This window comes from Typopeltis vanoorti, chromosome 7 (assembly GCF_054136105.1).
Source record: "Typopeltis vanoorti isolate ZY-2024b chromosome 7, IOZ_Tvanoo_1.0, whole genome shotgun sequence".
Taxonomy (NCBI): domain Eukaryota; kingdom Metazoa; phylum Arthropoda; class Arachnida; order Uropygi; family Thelyphonidae; genus Typopeltis; species Typopeltis vanoorti.
In genome coordinates, this window is record NC_143555.1 from 18,563,217 (window position 1) to 18,578,260 (window position 15,044).

General features: G+C 36.1%; 1 protein-coding gene across 1 annotated transcript in view; it reads right to left on the reverse strand.

Moving 5' to 3' along the window:
- Nucleotides 1–1,285: 1,285 nt before the first annotated feature.
- The window catches only part of LOC150104522 (potassium voltage-gated channel protein eag-like), an 86,624-nt gene continuing 72,865 nt past the window's right edge, over nt 1,286–15,044 (reverse strand). Inside the window, exons 9-12 of the mRNA XM_090395572.1 lie at nt 9,839–10,038; nt 6,504–6,756; nt 4,316–4,512; nt 1,286–2,365 (exon numbers count right to left, since the gene is read on the reverse strand). Coding sequence (XP_090251698.1) covers nt 1,286–2,365; nt 4,316–4,512; nt 6,504–6,756; nt 9,839–10,038 — 1,730 coding nt within the window. The remainder of the gene's footprint in view (nt 2,366–4,315; nt 4,513–6,503; nt 6,757–9,838; nt 10,039–15,044) is intronic.

A 15,044-nucleotide genomic window follows, 5' to 3' on the forward strand; every position in this document is an offset into this window, starting at 1 on the left:
GACGAGGATAATTGATGATGATAATGAATGATTATAATGCATTTCAAATCGAGCAAACAGCTATTACTTATTTGTTAGAATACAGCTGTCGAACTTTAAAAGGCATTTTCAGAAAAAAATCAATTATGACCGTCAAATTATTAGTACATTTATAGAATTTAAAAAAAAGTTCATATTCGGCTAATTAATGTATCTTTATTTATTGTAAGTGTAATAGATGTATTGAACGTACTGAGATACACTAATTACAAATATAATAAATAACAAATTTTCCGTAGATACGATTTCCATTTCTAAATTGATGTGCAATTGTTTTTTTAGCAATATAGTAAACAATGATTTTGCCGAAACCCCTCAAATTAAGTGAAGCATTCATAAATAAATTCGCGTTTTTTTATGCATATATATATATAAGTTGGAATAATCGAAATCGGTTCCGCACTCGTATTTTATATGCTATATTATTCATTCATGTGCAAGGCATTCACATTTACTTATTTCCGTTTAGTTTCGTCCCTTCTGTTCATATCCTGAACTCATCTTGTACAAAAATACTATTCGTATACCTCATAGTTTTTACAAAGTGCAAAACCTTTACTTATAATTGTAGAAAAACAGTACCGTGTCTGCGCACATGTGCATACAGGGACTAGAAGTCGGTTCAGTATTACCAAAAGTATCAACTGAAATAAAGTACTTCTTTCGTTTCCTACATCACCAAAATCGTACTCGTCCTTCCAGTGGATTTCCTAAATAGATTTTCCATTAAATACTATTAGAAACAAGTGACTATCGCTACATTATTTTATCGTGTGACTTTACGTTTTTGTACAAATATTTCCGATCGTTTGCAAGAACAGAACTGCAAATGCATAATTTACTGCGATTGACGTTTAGTGCAATTCCACTTACGTGCAGCCCAAAAGAAATCTTACAGCCATGTCTTACCACCTTTATCGTTTTCGTATCATATGAAAATGATAACTTAATAGCACATTTCTTTGGCCATCTGCTTCAAAATATTTTAACTAAATATTCTTACTATGAGTAGAAGCATCTCTTTGAGACAGTTTATTTTCTTATTAGAGGTCGAAAGTATATTTCTGTTTGTAATTCCATATGGCGTAAGGCACAGCATGAGCTATATAAACACACTGCTCAAGAAGATAGGCACAATAAAAAATTAAGGTAAAGTGCTAGGTTTCCGTCTATACATAAAGTGCCCTGCATAGAACTAACAGTAGCAACTGTACATTAGAAACGGCCTTATTCAAAAAGATTTGGCTTATTGCTCTTTTTCATTATCTGAATAGTCTCTAGTAGTACCGTTTGCATCTTTGTCTTGTTCTTCGATTTCGTTTTCGAGCATCGCTCTCACAGCACATTCCGTCGGGGATGTCTGATGTTGGTTGTTTCTTGTTTTTTTGCTGTGTGTACTTTTTCTTCGAGCAGGACAATGAGATGATTTATCATTAGTCCAGCTACTTGTTGGAGCATCTTTCTTGCTGCCACTCTTACTTCTGACATGCTTAGTGTGATCGAACTTTGATGCTTTATTGGAATCCGAGTGAGTGATCGAATCACTACGCAGTACAAGAGGAGGGGGTCCGCTATCACTTGCTGAATTTAAAAGACGCGATAAAATTTCGGAAATCTGCTCATCAATTTTGCTAACTTTGCTGTTAATTCGCTGAAGTTCTGCTTTTAAATCTATTCTCATATCCATTAAATTGGCAACAATTTTCTGGTACTGATTGTTAGAAGCAGTTTTAAAGGGCACTGTATCCATTACATTAGAGCTATCAGAAGTACTTTCCTTATTTGTCTTTTGTTCTACTTTTCCGCTGCTTGGTGGCGTATTGTTTCCAGCTTCGGTACTTTCTTCTATAGTATCTTGTTTTCCTAACAACTTGGACCACTTTGACACACCTCGACCGCCAATGCCTGGATATTTAGGTTCCTTCTTAATTAGGGAATCTGTCTTTTTTACTAAAAGATTGTCCAGATTGACGTGGTTTTCTTTATTGTCGCTTGTTGGATCGTCTGCCGATGCCCACTTGATTAACTTTCCCGTTGGTCCATTTCGTTTCTCACTGATCTCGGATACTTGCAAAAACTTACTAACGTTCTTCGTAATTTCCGTGTCTGTTACACCAGACGACGGTCGCTCTCCTTTTTCAACATCTGGTGTTGGCGAAGAAGTCGTTTGACTTCCACTTCCTGTCCGATCATGGCCATTTCTTCTAAATTTAGAAAATATCTTGCGAACTAGGTGGTCCTGGGATAATTCCTGCAATGGTTCATTTTTTCTCCTTTCTGCTAATTCTCTTTCACGTTTCAGATCTGTCACTTTACGGAATATTAGCTGATAACAAAAAAAAAAAGTAAGAATTAATCAGTGTATTGTTTTATTTCATTTTATTTATGGAAACTCTCATATCAAACAATATTTGGAAATAACTACACTTTAGGTAATTATTAAATTAAATTAATCAAACCGATGTTTTGTTAGCTTTATTAGATAATATTATCATCAGGAACAAAACACACACACACACACACACACACACACACACACACACACACACACACACTAGAAAGAAAGCATTTAAAGTACTTGAATATTTCATTCTGATAACGTGGTTACTACAAAGGGTTAATTTTAAATTAAAAGGTCTAATTAGAATAACTTATGATATTATAAGTGTGATTGTGTTTACTACTTTGGTCCGTCATGCGTAATACTCTCTGTAAATCTTATTTTTCACTTATCAAAGATAATGCAAAAATATTTTGATAAGTTATTTAATATTTAAAAGAGTGTTCAGCAGTACATTAAGGGACCCAAAATCGATATCCTGGTTCATTTTCGAAAGTTTAGTGATCATTCAATCGTATTTAAAAGGTAAATTTTGCTACCAGTGAATATTTCCGTCTTTCTGTAGACTAGTCTAGAAATAGTATTCGATATTTATAATAGTTTAGAAACCTTGAATATCTTGGTAATGATTGACCTTTGCAGGGATGATTTATCTTTCTGAGTCAATTTCGTTATTGTACTGAATTTTTGTTGCTAGTTGATAATATACTGGTAAATAATAGTAAAACCAATTAATTTAAAAAGACAACACAAAGCTCCCTCGCTTCAGAAAGGAACTTAACAAACGATCTATTTTGATTCACATTTTCCTCATTCGCGTTTGTAGTGCCTTGACAGCACCGCTTTTAATAAAATGTCATAAAAAATCACTTCAATAATGACTTCTATGAAAATATGAAACTTCTATGACCGAAAATATGACTTTTCTATGAAGACAGCATTTCACTTGTAATTTCGCAATGCTTATCTTTACTTCATCCAGTAGTACTTCCGCTGCCGTAAAAAGTGACCAATGTATATATAAATTACAGATATTGTTAGGGTCCATTTATTCGCGCTTTTCTTTTTAATAAGCTTCATATCGATTTTACCTGGCCAAAATTATTTGGTATGGGAAAAATTTAAAAATATTATTAATATTTTTAAATTATATTATAACAATATAAATTTATCATTAAAATTATTTATAAAACACTAATGTTTTAAAAATTAATCATTTGCTTTTCTCTAACATTGTCACTAGTGGGAAAGGAAAAAAAGCGGTCTATCAGAGGGAAATGGCTGAAGCCGAAGGAAAAAAATAAAACAGACGGAACTGTTCTTATGCTTGGGGTCCATTCATAATTTTTTTACTGTGATTCTTGCCGACGATAGGTTGTAAACCTATACTTGTTAGTAGGAGAAGGGAGGAGGGAGATAAGGATTCTTTCTATTTTTATTAATTTTCTATTATACATATATACACACACGCGCGCACCCTCCCCCACTCCACACACACTTTTCTAGACCAAACATGTGACTTTTTCAAATCACTTAGGCTTTAAATAAATGCAGCGATGGCCTCACGTCGGACTATGAATTTAACCTTATCTTTAGGTGGGAGTTGAATTTCAAAGAATTGGAATATCTATCCATGTACTTCAATTCAAAAAAAAAAAAATTGGTTAGCTTAGAGTCACATTATATATTACTATTTAAGAAAATAGTGATAAATGTTTATAGAATAATGATAAAATAGTAATTTTTTTTTAAAAAAATTACATTGATCTCTGTTTTGATCTTAAAGTTAAAAATTGAAATATACAAAATTTGAAATTTTGTTATATCGTCTATCAAGGAGCACAGAAGTAGCAGTAGAACAATGTTACACTGTGTATAATAAGAGAAAGTAGTATTTTGTTGATACAACAATAAAAAAAATCCTTTTATACATACCCGATGCCTAAGATTATACGTCAAGATGAGATTGCGGGAGAAGGAGTTGGCAAAGGCGTGATAAAAGTTGAGGACCTCCAAAAGCTTCTCTCGTTTGATTGCATGAAGGTCGCAGTAAGTTAAGGCTCTAACGTTCGCACACGACTGACCGATAGTGGGTTCTTTCCAAAAAGCATCTCCAAAGACATCTCCTTTACCTAGGAATAGTATTATATACTTTGAGCTTTGTTATATAGATATTTATTTTATAAATAGTTTAATAATCAGAAATTCTCACTATTGCATAGCGAGTAAATATATGTGCTATATGAAGCATAGTTATCTCTAGCCAATAAATGAAAAAAAAAAAAAAAGATAAATTCAGATTGAGAAGCAAATGCCATTCTTCTAAGAAGAAATACTGGATTCTGTGAAAAGACTAATAGACTGGCGATGTTACTATGCTTAAGATACACATAAGACGAACTGGCGAAAATATCTAATATGTTATAATAGTCTAGAATTCTGGGTGCTAGATTAAAAATAATGCAAGTTAGTGATTAAGCCATATCTTTTTATGAGAGTCGCATCCATGGAAGTTAAAAATCTATAGTGCATGATTCTTTATAGAGTGCGTCTAGTTCTTCGGTTTCACTAATAAGAACCGCTTCTCACTGGGAATGAAAAGCATCTGTCATCGAATGCCTTTCAGAAATATCTACGCAATACTAAACTTTTAACCGACTATGCGAGTATTTACATAGCCGTTCAGGAAGAATAGACAACGAAGAAAAGGGGCATATTGAAAAGCAATGTTAAATGTTGAATATTGAATATGCACTGGTGAATATTGCGTGTTCTCTATTACTTAATATTTGCTTAGCCAGCTTAAAATGCTGTTCATTATTATTTGCGCTTTAATCAACACCAGGAATTCATTGTCTTACTGGCAAAGATTTTATCTTCAGAGTCTGTCCTTAATCTCAAGCAGAAATCTTGAAATTAAGGCCAGACTTTGTACTTATTTCAGTTATAAAATAACGTACTTTCACATATTCAAGGAAAGAATCCTACGACAGATTCTGAAAGGGATGCCAAAATATGAACAATTTCATCACGGGGACAAGTTGGCTGTCAAGTTTGAAACAGCACAGGCAATTTAACCTTATCTTAGTTAGTATATGTTTCACAGCGTACGTAATTAAGGAAGACAATAAATAATAAAAGGAATTTGATAGAAATACGGTAATTGATTTTTAAACTAAGGGTGCTTTAAAAAACGATTAATAATTACCGTGTTCTAATTGCATGGGTGATGAGTTCCTACTATGTGTCGAGTAATCTGGGTCGATTTTGTATTTGACCGTTTTTACTGAAACAAAGAAAAGAGATCAGGTCAAAATGTAAAAGACGAGATCCGGTAAAACTGTTTGCTGGCCTGGTTGGATTAATGGACAGCATCGTCGCTCTTCTGGCACCGGCCTGTGAGTCCGATCTAAGAATTTAATCACTCGATGTGAGACTACCGCTTGTTTGCAGGAAGCATGAACGGCTTGAAAAAGCTCAACGTTAGTCGTCACAACTAGGTTTCTAGATTAACTTGTTCTATCTGGATTGTCCTGAAACTAAGTAGTAATTAGTTTCGTACCGTTGTCTTAAGATATTGAACCAGGATGTTTAATATGTTAAAGGTAATGCATATTTAAGATTATCCTTCCAAAGTCTCTTTCTAGATAGTAAAATTAACTATCACTGTTCATTTTAGAAGGTTTATATTAAACTTTATATAAAAGTTTATATTAAACTCGTCTTTAAAGAAGAATCGAATAAAGATATTTAATAAAAATTAATAATTTTTCAGATCTTCTGATGGTTTGAAAATATATAAAAGGCAATTTCGTTCGTTAATTCGTTATCAAAATACAAGATCTTTTTTTTTTTGAGGGCTAAATTTTGCAGTACATTAAAATCAGATTCATCTGTAATATTAATTTCAAATTAATGCGCTAGCTGATCTCTCTTTTAAAGCAATAAGAAAGAAAAAAGTTAAAAGAAGCAAAAGAGTATTTTTTTAAAAGTGTAAATAGTAAAGTTTTGAAATTCAGTAGATACTGATATATTTAAGATTTTATGTGGATGGCATAAAGTGAATAAATAAATAAAAACAACAACTTAAGTTGGTTTCTTCAGGAAGCTGCTCCAATCTTACCTAAAATAGCGACAACTTCTTCATCTTGGATGACCTCTAGCGATCCTGTCACCACAAAGCACAAGGTATCTATGCTTTCACCCGTGTGGTAAAGGAGATCTCCTGGAGCGCTGTGTTCCATACTGAAGTACATGGCTAAGGCCCTGAGACATCCATCGCTTGCTAGGCGGAATGCCGGATGTTCATTAAAAACCTTTCGATTCAAATGAACACAGATATCCGCAGTCATATCCTTAGGGCAGTAGCTAAGGACCTGAAAGGGAAATCTTTTATTAGTAACATGCATGGAGTCTTATCTGAAATCGAATACAAATGGGAAAAAAATCCAATCGATGTGGGTTTTTTAATTTTCTTACTCGAGGTCAAATGTGTAAATCTTTATCAATAATACTGGAAATCCGAGAGCGAATGCTATTAGAATGTGCAGTACTGGAGCAGTATTTCTGGTCATGGTCATATTCATGTGATTAATGCATTTTTTTTTATCAATTTACATAACAGAATGTTTCTGACGTGACCGAGTTTCCCAGGCAGTCATTCGTCATTAAAGTGACACACTACCATTATTCATTTTGATGTTTGTTGTTTCTTTCGCGCATATTGTTCCATTTCTTACTTGAAGAAGAAACTGAATTTCAGTTAAGTATTGAAAATAGTTAACCTGAAATATATCAACAAAATCAAGACATTTTTATTCGAAAGAAGAAACTAGAAGAAATAAATATGCAAAAAAATCACATGCCATTTCTTTCATTATTAAACATGTAATATTTGTATGATGCAGTGCCTGAGTTTTGTTTTCTGATAAACTTAGTAAAATCTATGAGTACACTAAATTCTGACATGCATAGGCTGTATTTGTGACTTTTTTTGGCGTTAAGATAGAAATATCTGTAACACTGAAAAAAGTGTGGTATACCAAGCTATGGCTGCAAGTGAACATAAACATCGCACTGCGATTTGCCTATAGCAAAATGCTTTTTCCAAAACATATCCAATACTGTGTGGTATTGTACGCATTTTATTTAAATATCCAGCTCTTCATATAAACGAATTATCATAATTCAATTTATTTTTTCCATTAAACTAAACAATTTAAAATTAAACGAATTCAAATTTATTTAAAATATATACGGTGAAAAAAAAAAGTTAAACTTCAACCAAATATTCCGAAGATAAAACCATATTTGCAATTATAGCAATATGTGTAAATGATGTGCACGTCGAATATACCCAGCAGTTTTTAATCTAAACGACAGTTTCATCACAGTGAATGCTTTCCATGATTTGGAAGTATTAATTAAACTTCTGTCGACTAGCAGACTCTATGGTATGCGCACAAGAGAAAATGCAAACCGACACAAGCAATTGACAGACATAAAACTCGTTTCAGGGCCTTAGATGCCTCGGCATTAATTCTAAACAGTTTAATTATAGTGACACCGTGATGCGACATGTAATTGATTAAGCATTTTTCCAGGACGTCTCCACGACTGAGTGGTTTTGACAAGCATCATTAGCGTAGGTAAGAAACCTGAAGTAAAATCCCATCTGTGATGAAGGAAACTTGATTAGGTTTTGTTTTTAGAAGGAAGTGGTTAAGTCGGCCGAAATGAGCCAGCAGAATATTTCTCACTCAGAACTGACAAATTAACCTGTGAAAGCATCACCTGATTGGGGTTGTATGGCTAACCACCTGAGCTCGTTAAAAGATCAAATTCTATTTTAATAAATTCGTTGTCATATTTTACGAATATATGAAGGTCGCGACGTTTGTAATGGATCACACGCAGCTTTTACGTCGGTTTTTATAATATTCTAAAAATAGTTTGCAACGATTTTTAGAATCAAAAAATAAAAGTAATGTCCATTTCATGCTTTTCGTCAATTAGAAAGAATTAAGAAGATATTGCGAGTAAATTAAGCGAAACCCACCACGACTATGAATTTAAAATCTTCTTTTAAAAGGAATCAGTAGTGAAAGATTAGTTTTTTTTTTTTTTTTTTTGTAGAGTTAACGAGCATAAATGAAGCTCGAAGCATTTCTGCGTTCTAAAATGTCAACGTATCAAAACAGTGATGAGTAGGCAGATAGGTCACGTGCGATGGAGGTAATCTGCCTATCAGTGATGTTTCATTCTAAATCGGTGGTGTCCCAATACTTATTTTAACAGAGTGTATATAACAGTAAAAAGCGGGAATGAAACGTGCTAATGAACAAATAATTAAAGAACTTAAGTTAAGTAAGAGTTATTTTATATATACTTAGAGACATCAAGTTCTTTAAACAGGGAAGGACGGAGGGAAGGGGAAGGAAAGATAGCAAAGTGAAATTAGTAATGGGATCTAGTCAGGCAATGCAAATGTTTAGACGGCTGTAGAAAAGCCTAAGTTGGAAGTACGAATAGACACAACATTAAGTTACTGTTCACGGAAGGTAGATTCTATTCAGTCGGTCTTTCGTGACAGTAAAATTGCTTATTAGAGAGTTTAGTAGTTTTCTAAAGATACCCACATTTTCTGTTTCATGCTACCAGTGAACTTTATAGATAAATTAGTTTAAAATTATGCTACGCACATAGTGTTTGAATTTTTACTACTAACTCTGCACGCAAGAATTTAAATTACTGATTTAATTTACCGAATTTAAGACGAATATTACGAACACCGTCTTTAAGACGATGCTATTCATTTTAAACACATTTCAGGATGCTGTTTAAAAGCCTACTCATCTTGAAGATCTCTCTAAACATTAAAATCTCTAGTTAAACTCTTCACTCAGGACATCTAAAATCAGATCTTAATGCATTCCTTCATACTCTAATTTTGTTGACTTTCGTATTTTGTTTATGAGTTACTACTTTTGTCGGTTCAGTAAAATATCATTTGTTTTATAACCGCTAGTAAACATTAATAGTTGTTGTAAGCATTACACGTGATATCAAAATCGCATTCCAGGAGTATTCTTGTTGGCATTGTTTAGGTGCCATAAAAAAAAGGGCTTACGCCTTCGGTAAAGTACTTTGGTTTATTTTATTTTTTGGGGATTCTCCATCGGAACTTTTGTGAAAGAAATTTCACCGTAATGTTAAGAAACTAACACCAAGCTAACTCATATTTTTTTTCCCTTTATACATAGGGAGAAATAAAGTGTGCAACACTGTGTCAGCAGGCAGATACACCTCACTACCAACTCAAAACACTTAAGAACCCAGTGAAAGAAAATAGTACATCTGAAATGTTTTTAATTAAATTATCGTAATAACTTATATTATTTTCTTTTGAATAATATCTCAATTATTTTTTTATATTCAAAATTCTCAGAGTAGTCTAACCTTCTTTATGTCAATGCCCTTACTCATCGCCCAAGTCGATACCACATAGTCCATAACTCTTTCGCTCAGAGCCTTAGGCACCTCGTGAAGCTTCATGAACTCTCGCACATTGTTCAACATCTCATGGTACCTTGCAGTGGCGGATGTCATCTGCTGGATAATGGTCGTCACGTGTCCAAATATTGTAGCATATAGCAGAGCTGCGAAGAAAAAAACGAAACGGTGCTATTTTCTAATGGTGTAAAATTGTGGTGTATTTTCTAATGGTGTAAAATAACAGCTGAAATATATATTATATTTGAATCATCCTACCTAGTTTGTCCTCCAGTAAATTTTTAAATATAAAGTGCTCACCATAAAACTGTGCAAATGATCGTGCAAAAATGCATAATAACATCTGAAAATGTTCACATTCAAAGATAATGTTAATACGGATATTGATTCTCTCTCTCTCTCTCTCTCTCTCCTTGATAAACGCGAACTTGATAGTGAATATTTCTTTTATTACTGATAATTTAATGGTATCACTGGCTTAAGAGCTAATATTTCGAACCTTCAATTAAAGAGTAACCCGTCTGAGTCACACAATAACATAACCGGTTATTGCTGTTGTTGTATATAAAATAAGAATGAACGATGATACCAGAATACCGAAACTAATCGGTGACAAAGAAATGCCCGCTCTGTATCTACTCATATATGTTACTTAACTTAATTTCTTTATCGTTTCTTTCAATTTACTTTACCAAACAATTGAAGACTGTTATCATAAAATGGCATTAGAATCATCCCTCGCTCGAGTTCGTTCGACTACTAGCGACCTTTCAGATTACGCCAGATGCTCGTCATCTATCAGGCAATTTGGTCGTAAGTCAACAAACCCAGTTCACATAAGTTTTTTAACCTCTCTCTCTCTCTCTCTCTCTCTCTCTCTGCTAGACTATCTTCGAAGATTGACTATAGAAATCTCCCAAGCTTCACAATTTAAGCATTTTAGAGCTAAATACTTAAATCATGAAGACAATGCCAATACCAAAATTCGTCTCGACAATCCTGCTTAATAAACAGGACCACCTTTCCTCTCCGTTTCCCTTCTGTATTTCCACTGCTCCCTTGACAAGGGGCCCGTACACTTCTCTTCAACACCTCTTCTCATTTCCTGCTTCTGCACTGTGTTCACAGTGTTCCCAATATATCAGTTCGTCCTTTTGTAGCATTACCTACTTACTTCCTTATTCGCAGTATGTGGAGCACCCCATGCACATAGAGCAGTTCCGTAAATTTGCTGCGCCTCATTTATGGAGTACTACTTAGCGCGCCTCTAATACACTACTATTCACAGTTATATATAGCGAGTAAGTTTTACAGATGAAAGCATTTCCCATTGTCAACCAGGGATATAGATGATAAGAAAATAATTCGCTGTAACTGCGGCTAAACATTGTATCTCGAGAAACAGCAAGGAATGTTTAACAAAAATTATGAATTAATAATTATACGTAGGCTGTTCATAAGACTATATTTATACAGAAAACAGATTACCTTTAATCGTCATCATTTACATGGTCTTTTTCGAAGTAAGTACCGTGAGACTCGATGCATTTGTCCCAACGTTGCGTCCACTTCTTAAACACATGTGAGAGTCCGTTTTTTGAGAGTTCTTTCAAAACCGCCTCCGCAGCTTTTACACATGCTTTGTTGCTTTCGAAATGGCGGCCTCTTAGTGGTTTCTTGAGCTGAGGAAACAGCCAGAAATCGTACGGTGCGAGATCAGGACTGTATGGAGGGTGTGGTAGGATATCTGTGTTGTTCTTCTGCAAAACGTCCACTACACAACTAGCAATATGTGGTCTTGCATTATTGTGGTGCAATAAGAAGCCATTCTTCAGCAATGGACGCTTCCTTTTGACGTGTGCTTGTGATAATCGCTGCCTGTGTTGATCATTGTCTCTGTGATGGACGTTTATGGTCTTCCCTCACGTTCAAGATCTTCCACATTTTGCCTTCCTTCCTTAAAAGTTTTATGCCAGCGAAAAACACTTGCCCTCGACATTGTTTTATCGTGGAAAGCTTCGCATATCATGTTAAAAGTGACCGATGCCGATTTTTGCAAACGCACACAAAATTTAATCGCATAATGCTGTTCCAAGGACGCTTCCATTTCGAAGACTGGTCGCACCTCGTAGGCGCGCCGATGAGCACTTGCGTTTAGTCACGTGACACTCTGGCACATCAGCCCGTATACGCCATCTATCAACCTCTTTTGTTAATACAGACAGCAACATTTCTTTATTCCACAGAAATTAATATTGTGATGAGTGGTTTCGCCACAGTAAAATTAGTCTTATTACTTATTGAACAGCCCACGTATATTTGGTTTTATCCTTTATCCAAGTGTAAGCAAACAAAGTTTGCGCCTTAAGTATTTCAGGACTGGGGCAACTCGTGGTAAAGGTGGTATAAGTTCTCATCACTTGCCTTAGTGTCTCCCATAATGCAAAGCACATCTCCTTGCGGACATGTATAATGCTATGCATTAAGGAAAGGGTCACTACCCAGACCGCTTTCGACATTTATTGAGGTCTCATCAGTGGGAACCAGAGGTGGTGATTTATTGAGGTGCTGTTTAAGTAGAGAGAGGTTTTTACTTAAACAGCACCTCAATAAATCACCACCTCTGGTTCCCACTGATGAGACCTCAATAAATGTCGAAACCGGTCTGAGTAGTGACCCTTTCCTTAATGCATAGCATTATACATGTCCGCAAGGAGATGTGCTTTGCATTATGGGATACTAAGGCAAGTGATGAGAACTTATACCACCTTTACCACGAGTTGCCTCAGTCCTGAAAGTACTTCAGGCGGAAACTTTGTTTGCTTACACTTGGATAAAGGATAAAACCAAATATATAATAATTAATTCATAATTTTTGTTAAACATTCCTTGTTTCTCGAGATACAATGTTTAGCCGCAGTTACAGCGAATTATTTTCTTATCATCTATATTCCTGGTTGACAATGGGAAATGCATTCATCTGTAAAACCTACTCACTAAGCGGAGCCATAATCTCAACGGTGGCCCCACTCAGAGATAGGCAAAAACCTATCCCCAAGCAGAACCTCTCACATCTCAGGGAAAGCAACCACTTCTGCGCAATGCATAAGTAAAGCGGTCTCTAAAAATTAGGTGATCCCCAGATCACTCCCTACAAGTGAATGAGAGATCATCCAACTCAGCGTTGGCTCCACTCGGTGACGTGCTCACCCCCCACCACCAAGCAGAACCGCTCATATTCGAGGGAAAAGCATCCACCGACAAGGCCCCTCATGGGCCACGCCAGAAAACACCTTTCCTGGAGACTCAAAATGCTCTCTCAGAGCAAACCCCCAGAAATCTAAGCTCCCCTCACAGGGAGCTGGATTCGAAAGAAACCTGAGAGAGCAAAGTTCATATCCCTCCCAGAGAAAGCAACCACTTCTCTGTTTAAGTGCGGGGTTATCTCCAAGAACTCATCAGATCCCCCCAGGCGACCCAACAGTGAGTGACCCGAAGGAGCTTTTAACTCAGCGTTGTTCCGCTCGGTGACGGGGTGAGCCTGTCACCGAGAAAAACTCTCAGCGTTGGCTCTACCAGTGGCAGGCTCCGCTCATATGTCATCTGAGGGGTAAGAGCAATAGCCGAGCCTCAGTAAACTTCATGGGCTACAGCCTTGCCATCCGTTATACTTACCCCCCCCCAGGTGCAGCGGCAACGCCAAGCCTCGGTTAAAACTTCATTGGCGTCAGCATTGCTACAACCCCTTCTGCACTTTATTGTTAACGTACAGAGAGTCTCCAAAAACTCGTGAGATTCCCCAATAATGAGGGACCCGCAGGATCAAAACTCAGCGTTGTTCCCCTCAGTAACAGGCTCATCCTGTCACCAAGAACTCTCAGCGTTGGCTCTACCCAGTGGCAGGCTCACTCCACCACCGAGAAGAACCGCTCATAAGTCATCTGAGAGGTAACAGCAATAGCCAAACCTCAGTTAATTTCATGGGCTATAGCCTTGCCATCTGTTATCCCCCCCCCCCCCTCCCGGCAGCAACGCCAAGCCTCAGTTAAAACCTCATTGGCTTCAGCATTGCTACCACCACTTCCGCGCAAAAGGGCATCAGTGGGAGCCAGACCCAGAGGTGGTGATACTAATGTGGAAGTAATGGAGAAGTCATATTTACCTATGCGAGTTGCCAAAGGGTGTCACACACTATTATTAAAATTCTCTGGATTAGAGATAAGTTTATGGAAGTTTTTCCATTTGGCTATGCTACTAATTGTACATTTGGTTTTATTATTTATCAAAGTGTAAGCAAAGTTTTCCCCTGTAATACTTTCAGGACTGGGGAAACTCATGGTAAAGGTGGTATAAGTTCTCAGCCTTAGGAAGTCATAGGTAAATATGACTTCTCCATTACTTCCACCTTAGTATCACCATCTCTGGGTCTGGTCCCACTGATGAGACCTCAATAAAGGTCGAAACCGGTCTGGTTAGCGACCCTTCCCTTAATGCATAGCATTATACATGTTCGCAAGGAGATGTGTTTTGCATTATGGGATACTAAGGCAAGTGATGAGAACTCATACCACCTTTAAGACGAGTTGCCCCAGTCCTGAAAGTACTGGGATCAAAACGCAACCTTTGTTTGCTTACACTTGGATAAAGGATAAAACCAAATATATAATTAGTAGCATAGCCAAGTGAAAAAACTTCCATAAACATTATGAATATTAGAAAGTTTGCTGACTGAACAATCGTTGTAGGAAGAGATGCAAAATTAATACGGAATCATACGACAATGCACATTTAGATTTCAATTAAAAAACCTAATCAGTTAACGGATCTAGTCATCTTAAATTCAGTTCTTCCGCTGCCTAATGATCAATTTCACCGAATACAACATTACAGATTACAGTCTTTACCTGTACAGGTGGCTTATCAACAAGTTTCTAAGTAATTGTATATTTTGGTTCACTTCCATGTATTGGAGGGTTGTTTCGGTGTCGACTGTTTGAAAACCTATTTATCAGCTAAGCTTGTTTCTTAATGTTGAGGTCCGACAAGATTACTTCGTTCCAACACAAGGATTTCTCGATAAAAGTACAAGTTTAGAACCAATTAACCTTATGCTTCCTAAAGCAATCTTTTAAGAATAACTCCAGGAATGTGG